Source organism: Ambystoma mexicanum, chromosome 14 (assembly GCF_040938575.1).
Source record: "Ambystoma mexicanum isolate Mex_15411 chromosome 14, UKY_AmexF1_1, whole genome shotgun sequence".
NCBI classification, from domain to species: Eukaryota; Metazoa; Chordata; class Amphibia; order Caudata; family Ambystomatidae; genus Ambystoma; species Ambystoma mexicanum.
In genome coordinates this window covers 403,413,508-403,432,149 of record NC_090940.1, presented here as the reverse complement: position 1 = coordinate 403,432,149, position 18,642 = coordinate 403,413,508, and the positions used below count along the sequence as shown (strand labels likewise).

Sequence of the window (18,642 nt, the reverse complement as noted above, 5' to 3'; positions counted from 1 at the left end):
GCGGTGCACAATTTAGGTGTTCAAATGAAGAAAGCAGGTGGAGTACAGAACGCGTAGTGGCTATCGCTTGCCTTTGAGAAGGTCCCGTCATGGCTTGGGGCAGTAGTAAAACTACTGGTTCCTGTGATCGTGTCCTTCTTGGTTCTTTCTGCACATGCCAATTGGGTCTCTGATGTTGTGTTCATATAATCCCTAATAGTGCAAAGATGATGGTATCAATTGGGGGATCCAAAACCCCTTACCATACAATAAACAGCGAAACTCAAACTAATATTTCTGGGTTTGTAGATATGTCGGGTGGGGATGAGTTAATTACTGTAGAAGTAACGAAAGGGGGAATGTTGAGAAGGAGCTAGTGCTTTTCTTCATTCCCAAGCTTCCCAAGCACTTTAGAATTAGGCAAGATTTCTGTTAACGGTTTTCTAAGCACTACAAGAGTCCAGGGGGGAAGAGGGTCACTAAATGAAGATAGTTAGTACTTAAATATAAGGTACACATAATTATTTAGCTGAATATATTTGTAAAACTCTTAAATTGTAGTTAGCTTTTCTCAAAGCATGGTGAATGTAGCCTGTGCTAAAAATTGCGTACAGACATTGCCTGTTGTCGGCTAAGGCTGGCAGAGAGCACGAGGTAACTGAGCAGCTTTGTCCTGTCCATCAAATGCCCATGCAGACTAAGAATAGGGGAGTGTACATGCTCATGCAAAGAATGCAACATTATGTGAAAATTTGGTTTTAAGCAGAATTACTGGACCAGATAAAATATAAGAATATTGAGTGAAGTGTTGAGAGTATGGCGGGAAGGTGTGTTTATATATAACTGTTTATAATACAGAAAATGATGCTAAATAAGAGCTACAATGTATTCCTGCAGAGGCAGCAATATGTTAAGTAGGTTGTAACCTGGCCATGCAAGAAGGGTGACTGCAGAATCCCTTGTAAGGCAAGAAGAGCAGTTTTGGAAGAGCTATGCCAGTATCCAGTGACCAAGTTGAACAGTATATAAAGGTGCCTGCTTGGCATTAGTCTGCAGGAGCCAGCCACAGAAGACAGAATGCTGGTCGGGGGGTGGGGGAGCAGAGTCCTCTGCCCCCCATCCTCATCTTTGTACAGATTAAAGTTTGTTATCCTTGCAAGATAGACTCTTGGCCTTAATTCCATAGAGAGGTAGATTTACTCTGGTGTGAGCAGGATTAGGGGTACCTGTATTTTAGGGGCACCCCTGTAAGCTGGGCTACCTTTCACAAGTCGGGGAGCCCCACCTCTCCCCTCTTTCACGGGATAAGCGTATTGTAAGCAATCCTAGAATGGGCCCCCTTCCAGAGGCAGCGCAAAAACGCCTGCTTAATCATTTGGAAAAAGATATACAGCACCACTCTGGGCACCATTTGAAACAGGAATAACTTGGGCGAAAAGCATTATCTTAATACAGTTGAGCCTAGCCATCCAAGATAGTTGCATCTTACCCCACCTTTCCAGCTCCTGTCTAAGTCTGGCCTAGAGGGCTAGATAATTCACATCAAACAACTCATTCAAATATCTGGGTATCTGCACTCCTAGGTATCTGAAACCATCTTCATTAATAATAAACAGTAGGGTCTGAAGATATTCCAATGTGGCGCCCTCTCCCGGTCCTGTCAGGAAGAGAACCAACTTGGTAATATTTATCTTAAATCCTGAAAGGTGGTACAGAATGGACTCCCTCGGCCTGGGCACACACAACAAGGCCAATTTGTAAGTCTGTCCCTGAATCGAGATCCCTTGAATATTCTGGTCCTCTCATACTGTGGATGCCTGTGGTTCCATCACTAGTGCGTAGAGCAAGGAGGAAAGTGGGCAACCTTGTCTAGTACCTCTATACAAGAAGAAGGAACATGACTCCATCCTATTAAGATGCACTTTGGTGGACGGTCCCGAATATAGAGCCCCAATCCAACTGATCCACATTCCCCCATGCCCACCTTCCTCAGTATCACTCTCATAAAAGACCAGCTGACCCAGTGAAATGCCTTTTCAGCATCTAGCGGGAGTATCAGTGCCCTTCCACTCCGAGCCTCCAGGGAAGCGAGGAGATCCAGCGTCTTTCTATGATTATCCGCCCCTTGCCCTTTTCATACAAAGCCAGCCTGGTCCAGGTGAACTAATTTCGGGAGAACCATCTCAAGCCTCAATTCCAGGGCCCATGTGAAGATCTTGGCATCTATATTTAAGAGGGATATTGGTCTATAAGATGAGCATTGGGTCAAATCCTTAGCCTCTTTTGTGATTACTGTTTTCAAGTCCTCAAGGAAGGTGGGGGTACATCACCACCAGTTTTAATACTATTGAATAGCTTGACAAAGTAAGGGCGGCAAGAGGACCGTAAAGAGTTTATAAAAGGCTTATGTGAAGCCATCTTCTCCTAGGGCCTTTCCCGTCTTCAAATTTTAAATTGTCCTCTTCACCTTGGCTAAGGTGATCTTCCTCTGTGGTCTCCATATACTCAGTCAACAGAAAAGGAAGGAGGATATCACTCAAGTATCTCTTGACCTCAGATTCTGAGGCAGTCTCTTCACTACTGTAAAGGGTTTTCATAAAATTATGCAAACCGCTGAAGAAGCCCCTCATGATTCTGAACCTTGTTTCCTGCCTCATCCCTTATCAGCTCTACCCTTCTCTTATTCCTTGCAGCTTAAAGCCTATGGGTCAGAATGGACCCCACCCTATCCCCTTTCTCATTGGACTTTTTTTAATGAAATTCATAGTTCTGCTGGCCTCCCCCAGAAGCAAGCAATGCAACTCCTGTCTGTTCTCCCTAATAGAGAGCAACACTGCCTCTATCACTTCCTGTTCAACCTTAAGACTGGCCCTCAGTTGGACAATGTCTTTCATTAACCTCCTCTCCACCAAGCCTCTTTCTCGCTTTTTCCAGGCCCCTTCAGCAATAAGGAGATCCCTGAAAGTGGCTGTTGCTGCCTCCCAAGTATGCCTCTGCGAGATCTCTCCTGTGTCATTAGTCTAAAAAATAAACCAATTTCCATCTCCATAAATGAATTCCCTAAAGATGTCTCGAAGGAGCGAATCATTCCAATGCCACCTGAGGGCCCCTTGCTTACAGGCCCCAAGGTAAGTGTCATTACAGCAATGTCATGAACACACCATGCTATAATTTCAAGAAGAAGGTGTACCCCCCTTGCAGGCTATTGTGAGATCTCCATACGTCTAACCAAAAGTGATCCCCAAAAAGGATCATGAACTCCCCATTCTCCCTGTAAAGCTCCCTTTGAGCACTTGCCTGTCCTGATTTCCAATCCAGCTTGGGTTTCGGATTATAGTGAAATCTCCACCCGCCAGGGGAGTTGCTAGGTCTGGAAAAGACCCTGGGCTAAGCTGATGTCGGAACTGTTGGGACTGGGGGCTAGCTAGTCTTTTGGCTGTAGCTCCTGAGATTCTATCCGGGGCTACAACCAAAAGATCAGGGGCTATAGCCCCGTTAGCCCCCCCCAGCAACGCCCCTGCCACCCACTATCGTCAGTCCCCCTGTCGATTGTTCCATAGCAGCGAAAGCCTTTCTAATAAAAGGCAAATGACCCACACAGGGGGCGTCAAAAGGACGAACTAAATCCTAGCCTCTCCAAGAAACCCTGTAACCATGAGCAGGCTCCCATCGAACGCCCTATTCACCGGAGCTTCTTTCAGTAAAAGGGATTTTGCCAGGATAATGACCACTCCACTTCATTTCCTCTCCCCTTCTGACACCCCAAAATATACTGTCCAATCGCCTTGCCCTGCAGGCGGAACTCACCTCCACTCCTAAAATGTGTCTCCTGAAGAAACAAACCCCTGAGGTGGAGCCACCTAAAATCCCTCAGTAGTAGAGAGCACTTATGGGGAGAATTGATCCCCTTCGCATTCAGCGTTCCAACAGTGATGTCACCCATTTCGCTTGATCAATTTATCAATTCGTACCAACCTCACCGCCACACAGCATTCCCAAGAATCATTTTCCATTCTTTTACCTAGAAAGAACAACCTCTTTGCCAAGTCCCATCACTACTCCAACTCCCCTTCATACCCCAAGTACAAGAACCAAAACAAACTTATAAACCACATGATATGATATATGTCATTGATAACGTGCCTGTACACAAGTGTTTCTAGGCGCAATGATGAACCTAAACTGTAACTTAACCCACCGAGACATCCAGATAACCCTGGGCCTTTAGAAATGCAGATCACCACCCTCCTCACGCACCTACCCAACATGCCCTTTTCACTCCTTCGCCTCCCTGACTGACAGCAGTCCCTCCTCCCCGACGTCAGACAGCCAAAACCATAAACAATATGCCGAGTGTAACCAACATTTCCTACTGTGAGAGAAAAATCTATGATGCATTCTTAGGGGGAGAGGCATTCATCTTTCAGAATTCCGTAGCTACTGAACTCCAGTTACTCTTTTCCTCACACCATGCTGCGCAAAGGCATTCTTGAATCTTTCCCTCATCTTTAATTGCCCGTCCTGCCTAGAATGATTCTTGGCACGTTGTAGTTCATGAAGTTGTTCAGCCATATTCCATTCCTTAATTTAGCAATGTTACCACTAATCCCATAGGACAGGGCAAAGGGGTATCTCCAGCTATAACTAATCCCCTCTGTTTGTAGCCAAGATGTTAATGGCTTACATTGTCGCCTTTGATCCAGGGTATGTGCCAACAAATCTTGAGACACCTTGATCAAGGCACCTTCCCACTCAAACGATCCCATGTTCCGGGCCTTCCTGAGAATGTCTTTTTTATTCGGGAACTAATGGCATTTGGCCACGACCGATCTGGGCCTTCACCCAGAACCTGCATCTCTATGAATCCTGTCGAACATCACAGTCCTGGAATCTTCTGGACTTAACAGGCGTTTGATCAAATCCTTTACCCGTCTCTCGAGATCGAAGGGTGTGTCTCCATCTGTCTGTGGGAAGCCACACAAGCCTATGTTATTCCTCTGTTCTCTATTCTTCATATGATCCTGCTTTCTTCGCACCTCACTCTACCTGTGTTCAAATTCGTTCAACCTTGTCGCCATCTTTATTTCCAGGACCTGCGTCATGAGCCGATTATGTTCTGGGCTTCCACCATATCTGCCAATTTTTCCACTATCTCCCTGAACGCAGACATGTGCACCACTGCTCTTAATTTCCCATAGGGCACTGTGAATGTCCGTATGGAGAGCTCCCAACTCCCCCCCACCCACTCCAGCCTCCGCTCATTTGTCGGGCCTGCACCTGTGTCACGTTGTTTATTCCGGGCCACCACCCATGATCCTCAGGAGGCAGGAGGATTCCGGTTGCTCTCAGCAGTATAGCGATGCTCAGCTCCCCCTGGCGCATCCAGGTAGGGGCGAGCCCTTCCTCCCCTACGCTAAGCTTTTCCCAACAGGCTGTCTCATTCAATACCCACCACAACAGAACACCAGGGAATCAGCAACTAACCGGGAAACTGCAAGCCCGTCCTCGGTTCTCGTCCCAGCCTTCTGCACCTCCTTGCAAACCTGTGCCCCACAGCCCTTCTGCCCTTCCGACAATACCAGCGCACCTCAGCGTTGTTGTGTCCTCACCCCAGATGGTCGGGTGAGGGGCCCGCACTCACTCCTGCATGCACGCACGCACACACGGCACACAGTCAAGGACGACGCGGGACGCGTTGTTGCTTCGTCCGCGTCCCGGCGGGAACTGCCGCACGGGTGCCGTTTATTTACCTGCGCATGCGCGGCCGGGAACGAGGCTCGCGCATGCGCTGCACACTACTGGGACGTCACATCCCTTCTTTTTTCTATAACAACAAACAGCAGTGTAGTACGAACAAATTGTACTCACGTGATCACCGTAACTGTAACACAAACATCGCCCACATAAAGTGTAAGCTTCAGGACTACCTAGGTCAGTCACCCGAGTCCATCACGTAATCTTTGAGATGAGCCGGAAGTCTCCTTCCCCCTCGAACTGGATATCTTGGCACGACCGTGGGCACGAGACAGTCAGCGCCACGGGTCGGGTCCGGATCTCTCGACGGCTCGCCTTCCTGGACCTCCGGGCTTGATCCCCGCATTGAGGACTCCCCTGATGTCCGAGCTTCAGGCACGACGTCCACTTTCTTGAAGAACGATCGATTGCGGGTGACGGTGGCGCGTTCACTGGCCGCAGTCACCATAGTGCCTTTCACCTGGGTCACCTTCCAGGGACGTGGTTCAAATGGCAAGGACAGTTTCCCTTCCGGGTGCCGATTCTTGACGAGGACGGAGTCTCCGACTTGTACCTCCTTTTCTTGCAGCCCTCTCGTTCGCTCTCCTTCTCGTTGCGTTCCCCCCGTTCCTCTCGGACCCTTTCGTCGTCTATGACTCCGGGTCTCCGGTCATCCATTTCCGGTATCATCCCTCTCGGGCAGCGCCCGAAGAGTGCTTCGGCTGGGGCAACCCCGGTGGACTGGTGAGGGGTCGTGCGGTGCACTCGAAGGAATTCCACAATTCTCTTTTTGAGAGGTTCCCCATTGCTGGCTGAGATTCGCAACACCTTATTGAGCGTACGTATCATTCTTTCGGCCTCACCATTTGCGCGCGGCCATAACGGGGACACTCTCCGATGTTTTATCCCCCTCTCACTCAGGTACTGGGCAAATTGGCGGTCTGTAAACGGTGGTCCGTTGTCTGAGCACACGGTGTCGGGAAACCCATGCGTTGCGAACATTCTGTCCAACGCCGCCGTGGTGTACTCGGTAGCCGTCGACTCGACCACCTCCACCTCCGGGTACCTAGACCATTGATCCACTGCTACCAGAAAATACATCCCCCGGCCCGTCGCGCCAAAGTCCATGTGTACCGTACTCCACGGCTTTGTGCTGCGTTCCATCAAGCTGATTGGTGGTGCTTTGTCCCCTGGCGTGGCAGCTTGGCAGACCAGACATCTCTTTACAAAGCCCTCCACCCTTTCTTCCAAGCCTGGAAACCATACTTTTGGCCTTAATCTTGCCTTTGTCTTCACGACGCCCTGGTGTCCAATGTGCGCCAACTCCAGTATCCGCAGCCTGAGCTCTCGCGGGATGACGATCTGTCGGCCCCTGAGTAACAGCCCATCATCAGAGATCGATAACTCATCTCTCACCCTCCAGAGTGCCTGTAGGTCTTTCTGGGCCTGCTCCTGGCGCCGCGAGTTATTGCGCAGGACTTCCCTCCAGTCTCCACTTCTCACCGCAGCCTTGCTGATGTCGAAGACCTCATCTTTAGATGACTCTGTGGCGATCGCCAGTCTCGACAGTGCCCTGGGGAGCGCACCTTCCACTATCTGGCAGAGTAGACTGTTGCAGTCCATTTCACTGCAGTCCCCTTCTGCACTTTCTTTGTTTGGATGCCTTGACAAATAGTCTGCGGGGTTGTTAGTCCCGGGTCTGTATACCAGCTTCACTCCGTACTCCATTAAGGCCAGTATCCACCTCTCAATGCGAGATGGGGGTTTTGATGATGCACCCGCTAGTATAGGCAGCAGCGGCTTGTGGTCTGTGACCACCACTACCGGTTTGCCCAATATGTACAGGCGAAAGTGGCGACAGCCCCATAGGATGGCCAGGGCTTCCCTTTCTTTCTGGGAGTATCTCATCTTTGTGCTGGATAGTGCTTTGCTTGCGTAGGCAATCGGTCTCATATCTCCACGCTCATCGGGTTGTAACAGCACTGCTCCCACACCGACTGGGCTCGCATCCACCACTACCTCTGACTCCACCGCTGGGTTGAAGTATGCCATGGTGTCTCCATCCGACAAGGCATTCTTTAGGGCCTGGAATGCCTCTTGTTCTCGTGACTCCCATTTCCACACTGCATCATTTCTTGTTAGTGCCCTGAGAGGTTCCGCCATCGACGCCAGTCCCTTTATTAAGTGCCCGCAGTACGTTACCATCCCTAAGAAGCTCCTTACTTCCGTAGGGGATTGTGGCGCCGCTGCTTCTCGAATATCTCTGACTTTTTCCGGGTCTGGTGATATTCCTGCGGCCTGGAAGATGAAGCCGAAAAACCCTATCCGGTCCTTGAAGAACTCGCACTTTTGGCGGTGTAACGTGAGCCCCAGGTCTTTCAATCTCTTTAGAGTGCATTCTAGACGTTTTAGGTGCTCCGCTTCTGAGGTTGTAAATACCAAAATGTCATCACTTATGTTTAGGACACCTGTCAGCCCCGCCAATGCTCCCCTAATTGTGTTCTGGAATACTCCAGCCGCAGATGATATTCCAAAACTCAAACGTTTAAATTGGTATAGGCCCTCGTGTGTTGTGAAAGTTGTGATGAATCTTGAGTCGGGGTGGAGCTCCAGTTGGTGATATCCCGCTCGTAGATCCAGCTTGGAGAACACCCGTGCCCCTTGAAGTTCACCTACGATGTCGTCGAGGGTTGGCGTTAGATGTCTCTCCCTCTTAATCGCCGCATTGGCGAGGCGCATGTCTACGCCGATCCTTACTGCTCCCGGCTGCTTAGGTTTGGGGGCGACTACTATCAGCGAAACCCATGGTGTGGGCCCTTCCACCCTCTCAATGATATCCATGTTAACCAGCGACCGCAGCTCTTCTTCTACTTTTTCCCTGAGATGGAACGGAATTTGTCTGTGTTTCAGAGCGGTCGGTCTGATGGTGTCGTCGATATGCAGCCTTATCGGGGGCGCCTTCATTTTCCCCGACTCCTTCAAAAATGCCTGCATATTTGTCCAGCAGGCACTCAACGTCTATTTGATGCACTTCCAGTGCGAAATGCATCAAACCAAGAGCCTCCGATGCTGCACAGCTGAGTAATGAATGAAGACTCACGTCCGTGACAAAAAAACATGCTTTGATTGCTTTGTCACCCTTGGTGACCGGCGTGACGAACACACCCTTGATGGGTAACGGGGTGTCACCTCCAAACGTGAATATTTTAGCTGCGGAGCTGTCTAACGCGGGGGGTCCCGGAAGTTTTTGGTATTGTTCTTCGGCCAATACACATACGGAGGCCCCAGTGTCAATTAACACCTGTGTCGGCACACCTTGTATGTCCACCATGCATTTGGGTTGCCTCTTCTTCCTGGTTCCCGGCGCTAGGTTATATATGAAGAACACTTCTTCATCCTCCTCCTCCTCTTCCTCAGCTAGCTGCAGCCTTTGTATTTCCTGTTCGAGAGCAGCAATGCTCCGTAGTCTTCCGGATCCGCCACCGCGACTTCTTGCTGGGCCTCTCTGTACAGATACCGGGGCTGGGGCACGGCACATACGGGCATAGTGCCCTGGTCCACCGCACCGGCCACACGATCTTGATTTGGCCGGGCATTCCTCTGAATGTGGCAGGTCATAACCGCAGTATTGACATATTGACTCCGATCCTGGAGGATTGCGAGTTTCTAGTTTTTTCTGGCCCCACTTTTCTTTTGTGTCCCCACGTCTGCTAATGGCATGCGCCTCGTCTGCCATACCTGGGCGCCTGGCTGCGTCCATCTTTGCGCCTCTCGATTCCGCCAGTTCAAACGTCCTGCCACTGTCCAATATTTGTGTTAGTGTCCATCCAGGTTCTCGCAATACTTGTCTCCTTAGCTTACTCGAGCTACAACCCTGTATTACCTGGTTCCGTATCATAGACTCTCATTGTCCCCGCGGCATGCAGTGGCCATCATTCTCAGCCTGGCACAAAACTGATCAAGAGGTTCTTCATCTTTCTGCTTCTCACCACAGAACAGGAATCTCTCATAGTCCATATTCGACTGAGGTATGAAGTGGTTTTCCAAAGCAGTCTTGACCGTAGCATATGTGACCACCTGCAGATTGCATGCCTCAAAAATGCGGATGACGTCCAGCCCTGCAGAGTACTGCAACGTCGCCCTTTTCGCGGCATCATCGGTGATGCCGGTCGCTGTGAAGTACATTTCAAGTTTTTTAATCCAGAGCAACCATCTTGGCCCCAATTTGGATGGGGGTCCCGATATGTCAAACTCCTGCATCGGTTCAGAGATCCTTGTTGTGGCCCCATTGTGCCACATGCAGTCTCAGCTTCCCCATCACTTTCTGCCATTGTTGCAGGTCGCACAGGCACCTCTTGGTGTCACAGAGGCCGCAAACCTGATATGTAGATCACCAACGACGTGTCTTGACCACTCCTTTCTGTGTCAGAAGTAAAGGGTCGCCCCCAGGTGGGTGGGAACGACCAGGGTTCCAAAAATTACCACGTTGCGGAAGCGCAGCAGCGCACGAGCACCTGTGCAGGCCGCTACTGCTGCGATACCTTAATCGTAGCGTTCGCGCCGGGTCCGTGTCAAGCCATGATACGCAGCACCACTGATCCGACGTTCGTTATACGTCGGGGCGAGCGTAGTCGTGGCGCTCCTCCTCGTCGCCAGTTGTTGTGTCCTCACCCCAGATGGTCGGGTGAGGGGCCCGCACTCACTCCTGCATGCACGCACGCACACACGGCACACAGTCAAGGACGACGCGGGACGCGTTGCTGCTTCGTCCGCGTCCCGGCGGGAACTGCCGCACGGGCGCCGTTTATTTACCTGCGCATGCGCGGCCGGGAACGAGGCTCGTGCATGCGCTGCACACTACTGGGACGTCACAAGCGTGTCACCAGCCGGGGCGAGTCAACCACCAAAATGTGGCCGCAATCATGAGTGTCTTGGTCTGGCAGCCCACGTCTTCCCAGGCACTGGGCAAGCCTTGCTCCAGGCTCTCCATAGGCATAAACCAGTCTTTGAGGCAAGCATCCACGCACCTGCCGCCCTCTCACAAGCGCCCGGCGCCTTGGCATCCCGGATCTCCCAAGCCCTCACCATTGTAGAATTTGCATTTCCACCTGAAGCAGGGCCTCTCCTGTGATGTGCGAGATACATGCAAGCACACAGCTCTGCTCACCAGTTAGCAAGTCTCCATCGGGGGCGCAGCGCAGCCTCACACCAGCCTTGTGGTCACAGGTCGCTGCACTCAGCAGTGCTCGGACCTTCCAACCACCGTGTACGATCACCTATTTCAGGGGCCCTCGGCTGGACAGCCTGCGTCGTCTCATGAGCCCCACCTCTGACCTTGTTGTGACTGAGGGAAAGCATATAGCTGGGGAAGGGGCACATGCAGGCGGTGCCCACGTTCTTCAGAAGCACTCCACCACCAAAAATGGCTCGCCTGTAGACATCAGAACAGGAATGGAGCTCCTTAGAACAGCCAGGAGCCGGGAGTGTGCTATTTAGGCTGCCAACTTTATCTGCGCCCTGCGAGAGGTCTCGGATGAATTGTTTTTGATAGTTCTGGCCATTATATTTTACAGATCATACCTCTTCAAAGTGTATTACCTCGGTAGACAGATCACCATTAGAGTGACCATTCATTTGACAGGCAACGTAACCTAACATGTCTAGCCAGTGTGCTCTTTCGGTGTGAGCTCGATTGATTTGCATATGTTTTTCCCCTCTCCCCCAAGGGCACAGCATAGCACAAAGTGAGCTAATGCAGTTTGCTGTGTGTTTGGTAGCTGACAAGCCAGCATTGCACGTGCTTCCATCCCAACGTTTGTGAATGTGTTCTTATTCAGAAGCAAAATAAAAGCTTCTTTTCCTAACTGCAGATTTAAAAACTGGCCTTAACTATTTTGAAGCTGCATTTCAGTTGAGAATTATAGCTGAAGATAACCAAGCTGGTGTTGCGAGAGCTACAGAAGAGAACACGTAAAAAATAGCCACTAGCCACTCCAAACAATTATACTTGAGTTTCATACTGAAAAAAACAAAGATGGTGCTCTTATTCAAATATGTTTCAATAAACCACATCACGCACATCCTAAGAAATATAAATGTTATTGTACCTGTTCTTCTCTGCATAAGGGTAGAGGGACAATGTCTTCTTAAAGCCTGTGTGACTCTGCACACTTTTCCAGACAACTTGTTTCCTTCCAATGTCAGTGTCTCTGGGCTCAAAACCCCTCTGTCAATCAAACACATATGTTAATGGTAACGCCTGGACACATCACTCTCTGTATCGACTTTATCAAATGTCTCAAAGCAAGATTGCCTTCTTATTACTGTTTTGATCAGTTAGCATCTAGGCCACAAGCGTACTTAGTAAATATGAATACCCATATATGTATGTGTGTCTCTGTCACTAGGACACGTAGGGCTTCATTATGTGTTGTATGGTGGTGGTAAAGCAGGCAGGATCTAACTTTGCTTAATGTCGTAATTTGACGGCGGAACCTGGTACTTTTGTATTCAGTCATAGACACGTTCCCTCTGCCAGATTTTCGTGCAAGTGTGTATACCGCCTTTTGCCCTGCACATTTGTACTCCACCATGCAAATGAGTAAACCCTGCCTACCATGCATGCAACATTTACAAATATAATTAAACACTGCCTACCATGCAAACATGGTAGGCAGCATTTAATTCTAATTGTAAATTCTGCCTGCCGGGCAAGCATGGGCGGCAGAGTTTAATGGCAGGCAGCGTTTACAACGTATCCATATGGAGTCTGCCTGATTTATGCTGGCTCATAAAGCCAGCGGGCTCCATAGGGATCCCCAGCATTTGCGCCGGCATCAAAATGCATGCGGTGCATATACTGGGGCATTTGTATGGTGGAGCAGCATGGAGGCAGCAGAAATGCAAGTTACTTTCACTCTTAAGAGCTTGTAACCAAATCTGACTCATGAGAAATGTAAAACCCAAATGAACGCTTCCACCTGGCTATTGAATTCATAGGTTATAGGGCACAGTGTGATTTTTACATTTTCAGTGTCCCTTAATGTTAATAACTATTTTGGTTATTTTTATATGAAACCCGCAAAGAGGTTTGTTCAAATGAGTTGTTTTGACTCTGATTTTTCACTGGCAATGCAGTATTGATGGACTTTTTTACTTGATCACAGTCAATGCAAAGGTTCAACATTGTCAGTTTTCATTTCAATCTATTGTGAACCAAAGAACCCCAAGAATGGTATAGTCATATAAAAGGTAAAGACACATGTGGGCCAATATACAGAAAAGCTCTTTCTACTTGATCATGCGGTATTACCGGCAGATTACAAGTACCGGAATACACAGTAAATCCCCATTCCATGGAGTCCCATAGTACTCCATGGGGGTATTTTGCCATTATTACCGGCTGTGCCGGTAATAAAGGCAGGTGTTTGCCGGAAGGGGTCAGAATTACCTCCAGCTCTTAGCTAGAGATAAATCCTTAAGCCTACCAGCAAAGTTGTAGCTGGCCGGTCTGGTAAGCGTTATTACTGGCACTTTTACCTGGTACGCCCAACTTGTAATGACGCCCAGTATTCGGTTTTGACACAGTTAGGACAGGTCATTCTGCCAAACTCGTAACGATAGCCACAATGGCAGAGTGGCATTCTTACAGCTTTTCCACCTGCATCTGTTCTCCCGAGTTGGAAGCCAGGCACAGGGGAAAGGGAAGTGACCCTAAGATTCTTTTAAGATCCCTAGAAACATTTCTGTGCCTCCACATAACTATTTCTAATTCCCATTTCCATTATGGAAACAGTAAAACGACCTTTCAGTGATGGACTTTCCAATTCCCGTCACTGTAGGTGCAATTACTGTCCCCATGTTGATAATGGAGTGATTAAGGAGCACTGGCGTTGGCATTCGCTGCACAGTTGACAGTATGGAGCCTGACACATTGATATGCATGTAGAGGCAGGCTGTGAACCAATTGCACCTTTCACTCTGCCCTGTGCTTCTCTTGATGTGGGTCCATAATAATGGTCTAATGGACCAGACACAAGTAGGAGGATGTGAGGGTAATCAGGAGCGATACTGAAGGCGTGGCATTATAAAGGTAGTGCTGACTTTACATAATGGCGGAGGAGGTAGTGTAATTACTCCAAATATATATATTTTTTGTACAGCATATACAGACCAATTCAGAAAGCTTTTTCCAGACTGACGGTTTGGATAACACTTGGAAAAGTTACGCAGGTGTAAATTACACATGGGTTAGAGGTTCGCTTGGTCATACATGTACATTGTATGCCTGCAATGTATGCGGGAATGCATGCATTAGATACACATTAGCTACTAGATTTGCATGAGTGGGTGTGTCCAGTGGCATGCCAATGTACACCAACACACAGTTAGCATACATCTCAGTGTTATTACACAAGAACAGCTTTGAGAACTCATGTGCACGTCAGACGTCACTTACCATTAGAGGCTCAGAGAAATCTGGAAGGTGTCCAACCAGCAGGCCAGCCAGGGTGCACACCAGGACCAGCAATGAACATATCCCGAGCACGGCCACGGGCCAGTCGGCAATCACCTGGGAATAACTGCAACAGAAGAGGACACCAGTCGGCTCTGTGCAGTGACATCACGACAATTACATCACGTCAATTTCACAATGTTTACAAGACCACCCTACTATGGAGAGCAAGACATGTTTATTTGTGTCAGGTTCAATAGCATGGGGTTTCATTGCTCACTGATAATGGCACCTTGACAATGGCACCTTAAAACAGAGCTATATACTGTTTGGGATAATTCCCTGTGTCACCCTCAGTGTAACGGAAAACATTTGTTAAGGTGAGTTGGTTTTTTAAAGGAGAGAACCATAACCATCAGAATGAACTCTTGGATATGATATAGTTAAAACTGAACCAAAGACCAGTCCTCTCTAGCCGCATACTTAAAGGGATAGTTCACTCAAAAATGTTATGGTTTAAAAAGATTGGTCATAATGAAAAATATATATAAAAAACATTTTTACAAAACGTTCCTATATAAAATGTTCGGGAAATGAGCCTCAAAGTCAGGATTTGTAATGACTAGGAGGCATCCATTTTGTGAAATGAACAAGCCTCCTATGTTCATGTTAACTCTGCTGTCTTGGCACTAATCAAGCAAAAGCCCCCTAGTGGGAGCGTTTGCTTATTGCTGCTGGAGAGCAGAGAATGCTGGCAGGCTGCTGCTGGAGGCCTGTCCCTGTGCTCCTGCTGAGTGCTGCCCCCACCCTTAATTTCTATTTACTCCAGCTGCCCCAATCCTATATTTATGAACTCGGGTTCTCTGAGTTCATGAATAAACAAATGTGGCGGGTGCCAGACTATTCATAATTGCCAGTATTTTCATTTGACTTTTCCCGGGCTCCCCCGGAAACCTAGAATGAAAGTATTAGCAATTATATTTATTAACCTTTTTAAAGCATGCAGCAGCCCGGGGACCATGTGGTGCTTTTACAGACATCTTACATAAACATGAAAGTCACTTAGTTACTGAGGGTGTATTAGTTAAAGAGTGTTGTTTTGAGCTTTTTCCGGAAGGGTGTGAGGGAGCTCTCTGCTCTGAGTGAGTTGGGTAAGGTGTTCCAAAGTTTGGGTGCTAAGTGTGGGAAGCCAATCCCGCCTGCTTTGGCTCTATTGATATGTGGGATGCGTAGTTTGTTGGCGTGCCAAGATCTTCTGGGACGTGATGATGTGTCTCTGGATAAGGTCTCTTATAGGTACGGCGAGGCAAAGAGGCTTAAGCACTTGTGAGTTAGAGTGGGAGTCTTGAAGGGGTGATTCTTTCCTTTACGGGGAGCCAGTGAGCAGCTCACCTGGCCTGTGTGATATGGTCTCTTTTTGGGATCCTAAGAGCTGCTCTGAGAGCATTATTTTGGACTATTTGGAGACTCTTTAGATTTTTGGCAGATGTGCCAGCTACGAGAGCATTACGGTAATCAATTTTAGACCAAATGGTTGCTCCTGCAATTGATAGGCAGTTCTGGTCAGATAGGAACGGCTTGACTGCATTTATAAGCTTGGTAGTGTGGGCAGATGCAGAGACAATGGCACTGACCTAGTGCATCATGGACAATGTGGAATCTAGAAAGATCCCTAGTGTCTTGACTGCTGATGAGACTGGGATGGTGGAGCTGTCGAAGGTAAAGTTGCAGTATTATTGGCTGAGTTTGGCTGGTGTTTCTTTGGGCCTAAAATGATGATCTCGGTTTTATCGCCGTTGAGACACAGCCCATTCTCTGCCATCCAGGCTTGGATGGTCGTGTAGATCATGAGTAGGGTTGCAACGTCCTGCTCATAAATGCCTGTGAGTGGTAGAAGGACCAGTGTATCATCTGCATAGTTGGTATAAGCTATGCTGTGGGAGTCTAGTCTGTCGAAGAGAGGTTTAGTAAACAGGTTGTATAGAGCGGGAGCTCTGCAGGAGCCTTGGGGCACTCCGCATTGGATGGTGGAGGGAGCAGCGTTTTCCTGGTCTGAGGGGAGCTTCATGGCTCTTCCTTCAAGGAAAGATGTGGTCCACGAGGAGGCCTTGCTGGTGAAGTGTGCTGCATGCGTGAGGTGGGAAGTGAAAGTCTTGTGATCCACAAGATCAAAGGCGGCTGAGAGATCCAAGAGTAAGAGGAGGGCAGGTTTGCCTTTGTCCATGATTGAGGTTATTTGATTTTTTAAATCCAAGAGGGCAGTTTCAGTGCTGTGGCCTTTACGGAACCCTGATTGTCGTTTGCCAAGGATGGTGTTGGTTTCTAAAAATAGTTGAATCTGGTTGTGGGCTGCTTTGTCAAGGATTTTGAGGAGGAATGGGACAGTGGTAATGGGGTGGTAATTGTTGGGAATGGAGGGATCTAGGGACTTATTTTTAGGAGAGGGTGAACCCAGGCTTCTTTGAGGCTGGAGGGGACAGTACAGGTTTTGAATGAGGCATTAATGAATGCCTTAATGAGAGGAGCCAGGGAGTCAGCACATTCTTTGATTATTTTGGGAGGACAAATGTCTCCTTTGCATGTAGAAGGTCTAAGCTTCTGGAGGAGTTCACAGACTTCTGTTTCAGAGACGTCCCGGAAAGAAAAGAAAAGGTTTGGGGGAGATTGGGAAGGGAGGCTAGGCAGAGGAGGGTGGTCAATCTTAGGTAGGGCTTTGAATTGAGCTTGTATTTTTTCCTGCAGTAATTAAATTTTATTGAGCAGTGCTGCCTGTACACTGGCGCACCATGCTTCATCTTTAGTGATTTCATCGGGGCTAGCGGAAGGTGTGATGAGGTCTTTAAAGATGGAGAACATTTCCTTGGATTGGTAAATACTACACTGCCCGCTGTAATTGGCGTAGCATTCATATGGCTGTGCCTTTCCTTTTAAGTTTTCTGTTCTCCCCTGAAACGGGGGAGCTCAGGAAACTTAAAACTAAAGGCACAGCAATTATGACTATTGCGGCAGCCGGTGGAGTATTCATAATTGCTATGACTTTTGTTTTAAGTTTCCTGTGCTGGAAACTTAAAATGAAAGTCATGGTAATTATGAACACTCGGACAGGCGCCTCAATTCTATATGAATAAAGTTCATTAAAATAGGATTACCGCAGCTGCTGCAATATTATGTAGCCTTACAGCCTTCTTTGCTCTTCAGCAGCAATAAGCAAAGGTTCCCAGTGCTGCGAGAGCAGAGTTAACAGAAAATCAGGAGGCTGTTTCATTGTACAAAATGGAAGCCACCTAATGCAAACTTTGAGGCTCATTTCCTGAAAACTTTACATAGGAACTTTAAGAAACATGTTTTCAAAATCAAACATTACCGAAGCCAATAGTTTTGTCGTTTGTAGTTTATTGCATTTTACATTCAGCATGGAGGGAAGGAATTGAGAGTGAGAGCACAGGGAGGAAACAACAGCATGGGATGGAATGAAGGGGAACACCGGGGGTGGGAGAAACACTGTTGGGCAGATAATAAATGGCAACACGACAAAGAATACAAAAATACAATAGATGAAAGATAGGCCAGCAATAGTACACAGAAGCATTGTACAAAATTTGAAGGAAGGACTAGCAGTGCAAATGGGGGGAAGGAGTGACAGGGCAAAAGGTGGGGTGAAACAACAGTACAAGGCGGGCTGATCAACAGCACAAAGGTGGGTGGAGCGACAGAGCAAGAGGCAATGAGTGACAGCGCAAGGGACGGAAGGAAAGTGCAAAGGGAGGAGGGACAGAGCAAGGGGGAGGAGGCACAGTGCAAGGGGACAGGAGGAACAGTACAAGGGGGAAGGAGGGACAGTGCAAGGGGGAGAAGGGTCAGTGCAAGGGGGAAGAGGGAAAGCACAAAGAAGGATGGGGGACAGTGCAAGGGGGAGGAGGGACAGCACTTGGGGGAAAGGAGCAATAGCACAAGGAGGGAGGAGCGACAGCGCAAGGGGGAAGGAGCAACAGCACAAAGGGAAGGAGTGACAGCACAAAGAGGAAGGAGCAACAGTGCAAGTGGTGTAAAGGAAGGACAGCAAAAGCAAGGGAGGTGGGACATCGCAAGGGAAAGGAGGGACACCCCAAAGGTGCAGGGGGGACAGTAAAAGGGGAGAAAGGAGCAACAGCGCAAGTTAGGTGTGACATCTGTTGGCTGTATGTATAATTGCAGTGTTTGGTCATAGTTGTACTATATTGTAGTTTTGATCTCAATGTGATTTCTTACAAGTTATTTTATTGGAGAGGTGCAGTACCACTGATAACATACAGATGTCGTCATAAGAAATCACGTTGAGATTGGAGAAGTGCAGTACAACTGACAACATACAGATGTCCTCATAAGAAATGTTTGCTCACTCCATTTGGAGAGTAATTATAGATCCTTGCTTGTGAACACTTGTCACTTGCTTCAACTACTTTCTTTCTCTGGTAGGTCAGTACTTGGCCAAGTTC

General features: G+C 48.3%; 1 protein-coding gene across 2 annotated transcripts in view; it reads right to left on the bottom strand.

Annotated features, from left to right (window-relative positions):
* Nucleotides 1-18,642, bottom strand: part of DISP2 (dispatched RND transporter family member 2) — a 727,615-nt gene that overhangs the window by 207,128 nt on the left and 501,845 nt on the right. For both annotated transcript variants that reach the window (XM_069637532.1, XM_069637533.1), the window contains 2 exons: nucleotides 14,171-14,294; nucleotides 11,820-11,938 (listed from right to left, as the gene is read on the bottom strand). In XM_069637532.1, coding sequence (XP_069493633.1) covers nucleotides 11,820-11,938; nucleotides 14,171-14,294 — 243 coding nt within the window. The remainder of the gene's footprint in view (nucleotides 1-11,819; nucleotides 11,939-14,170; nucleotides 14,295-18,642) is intronic.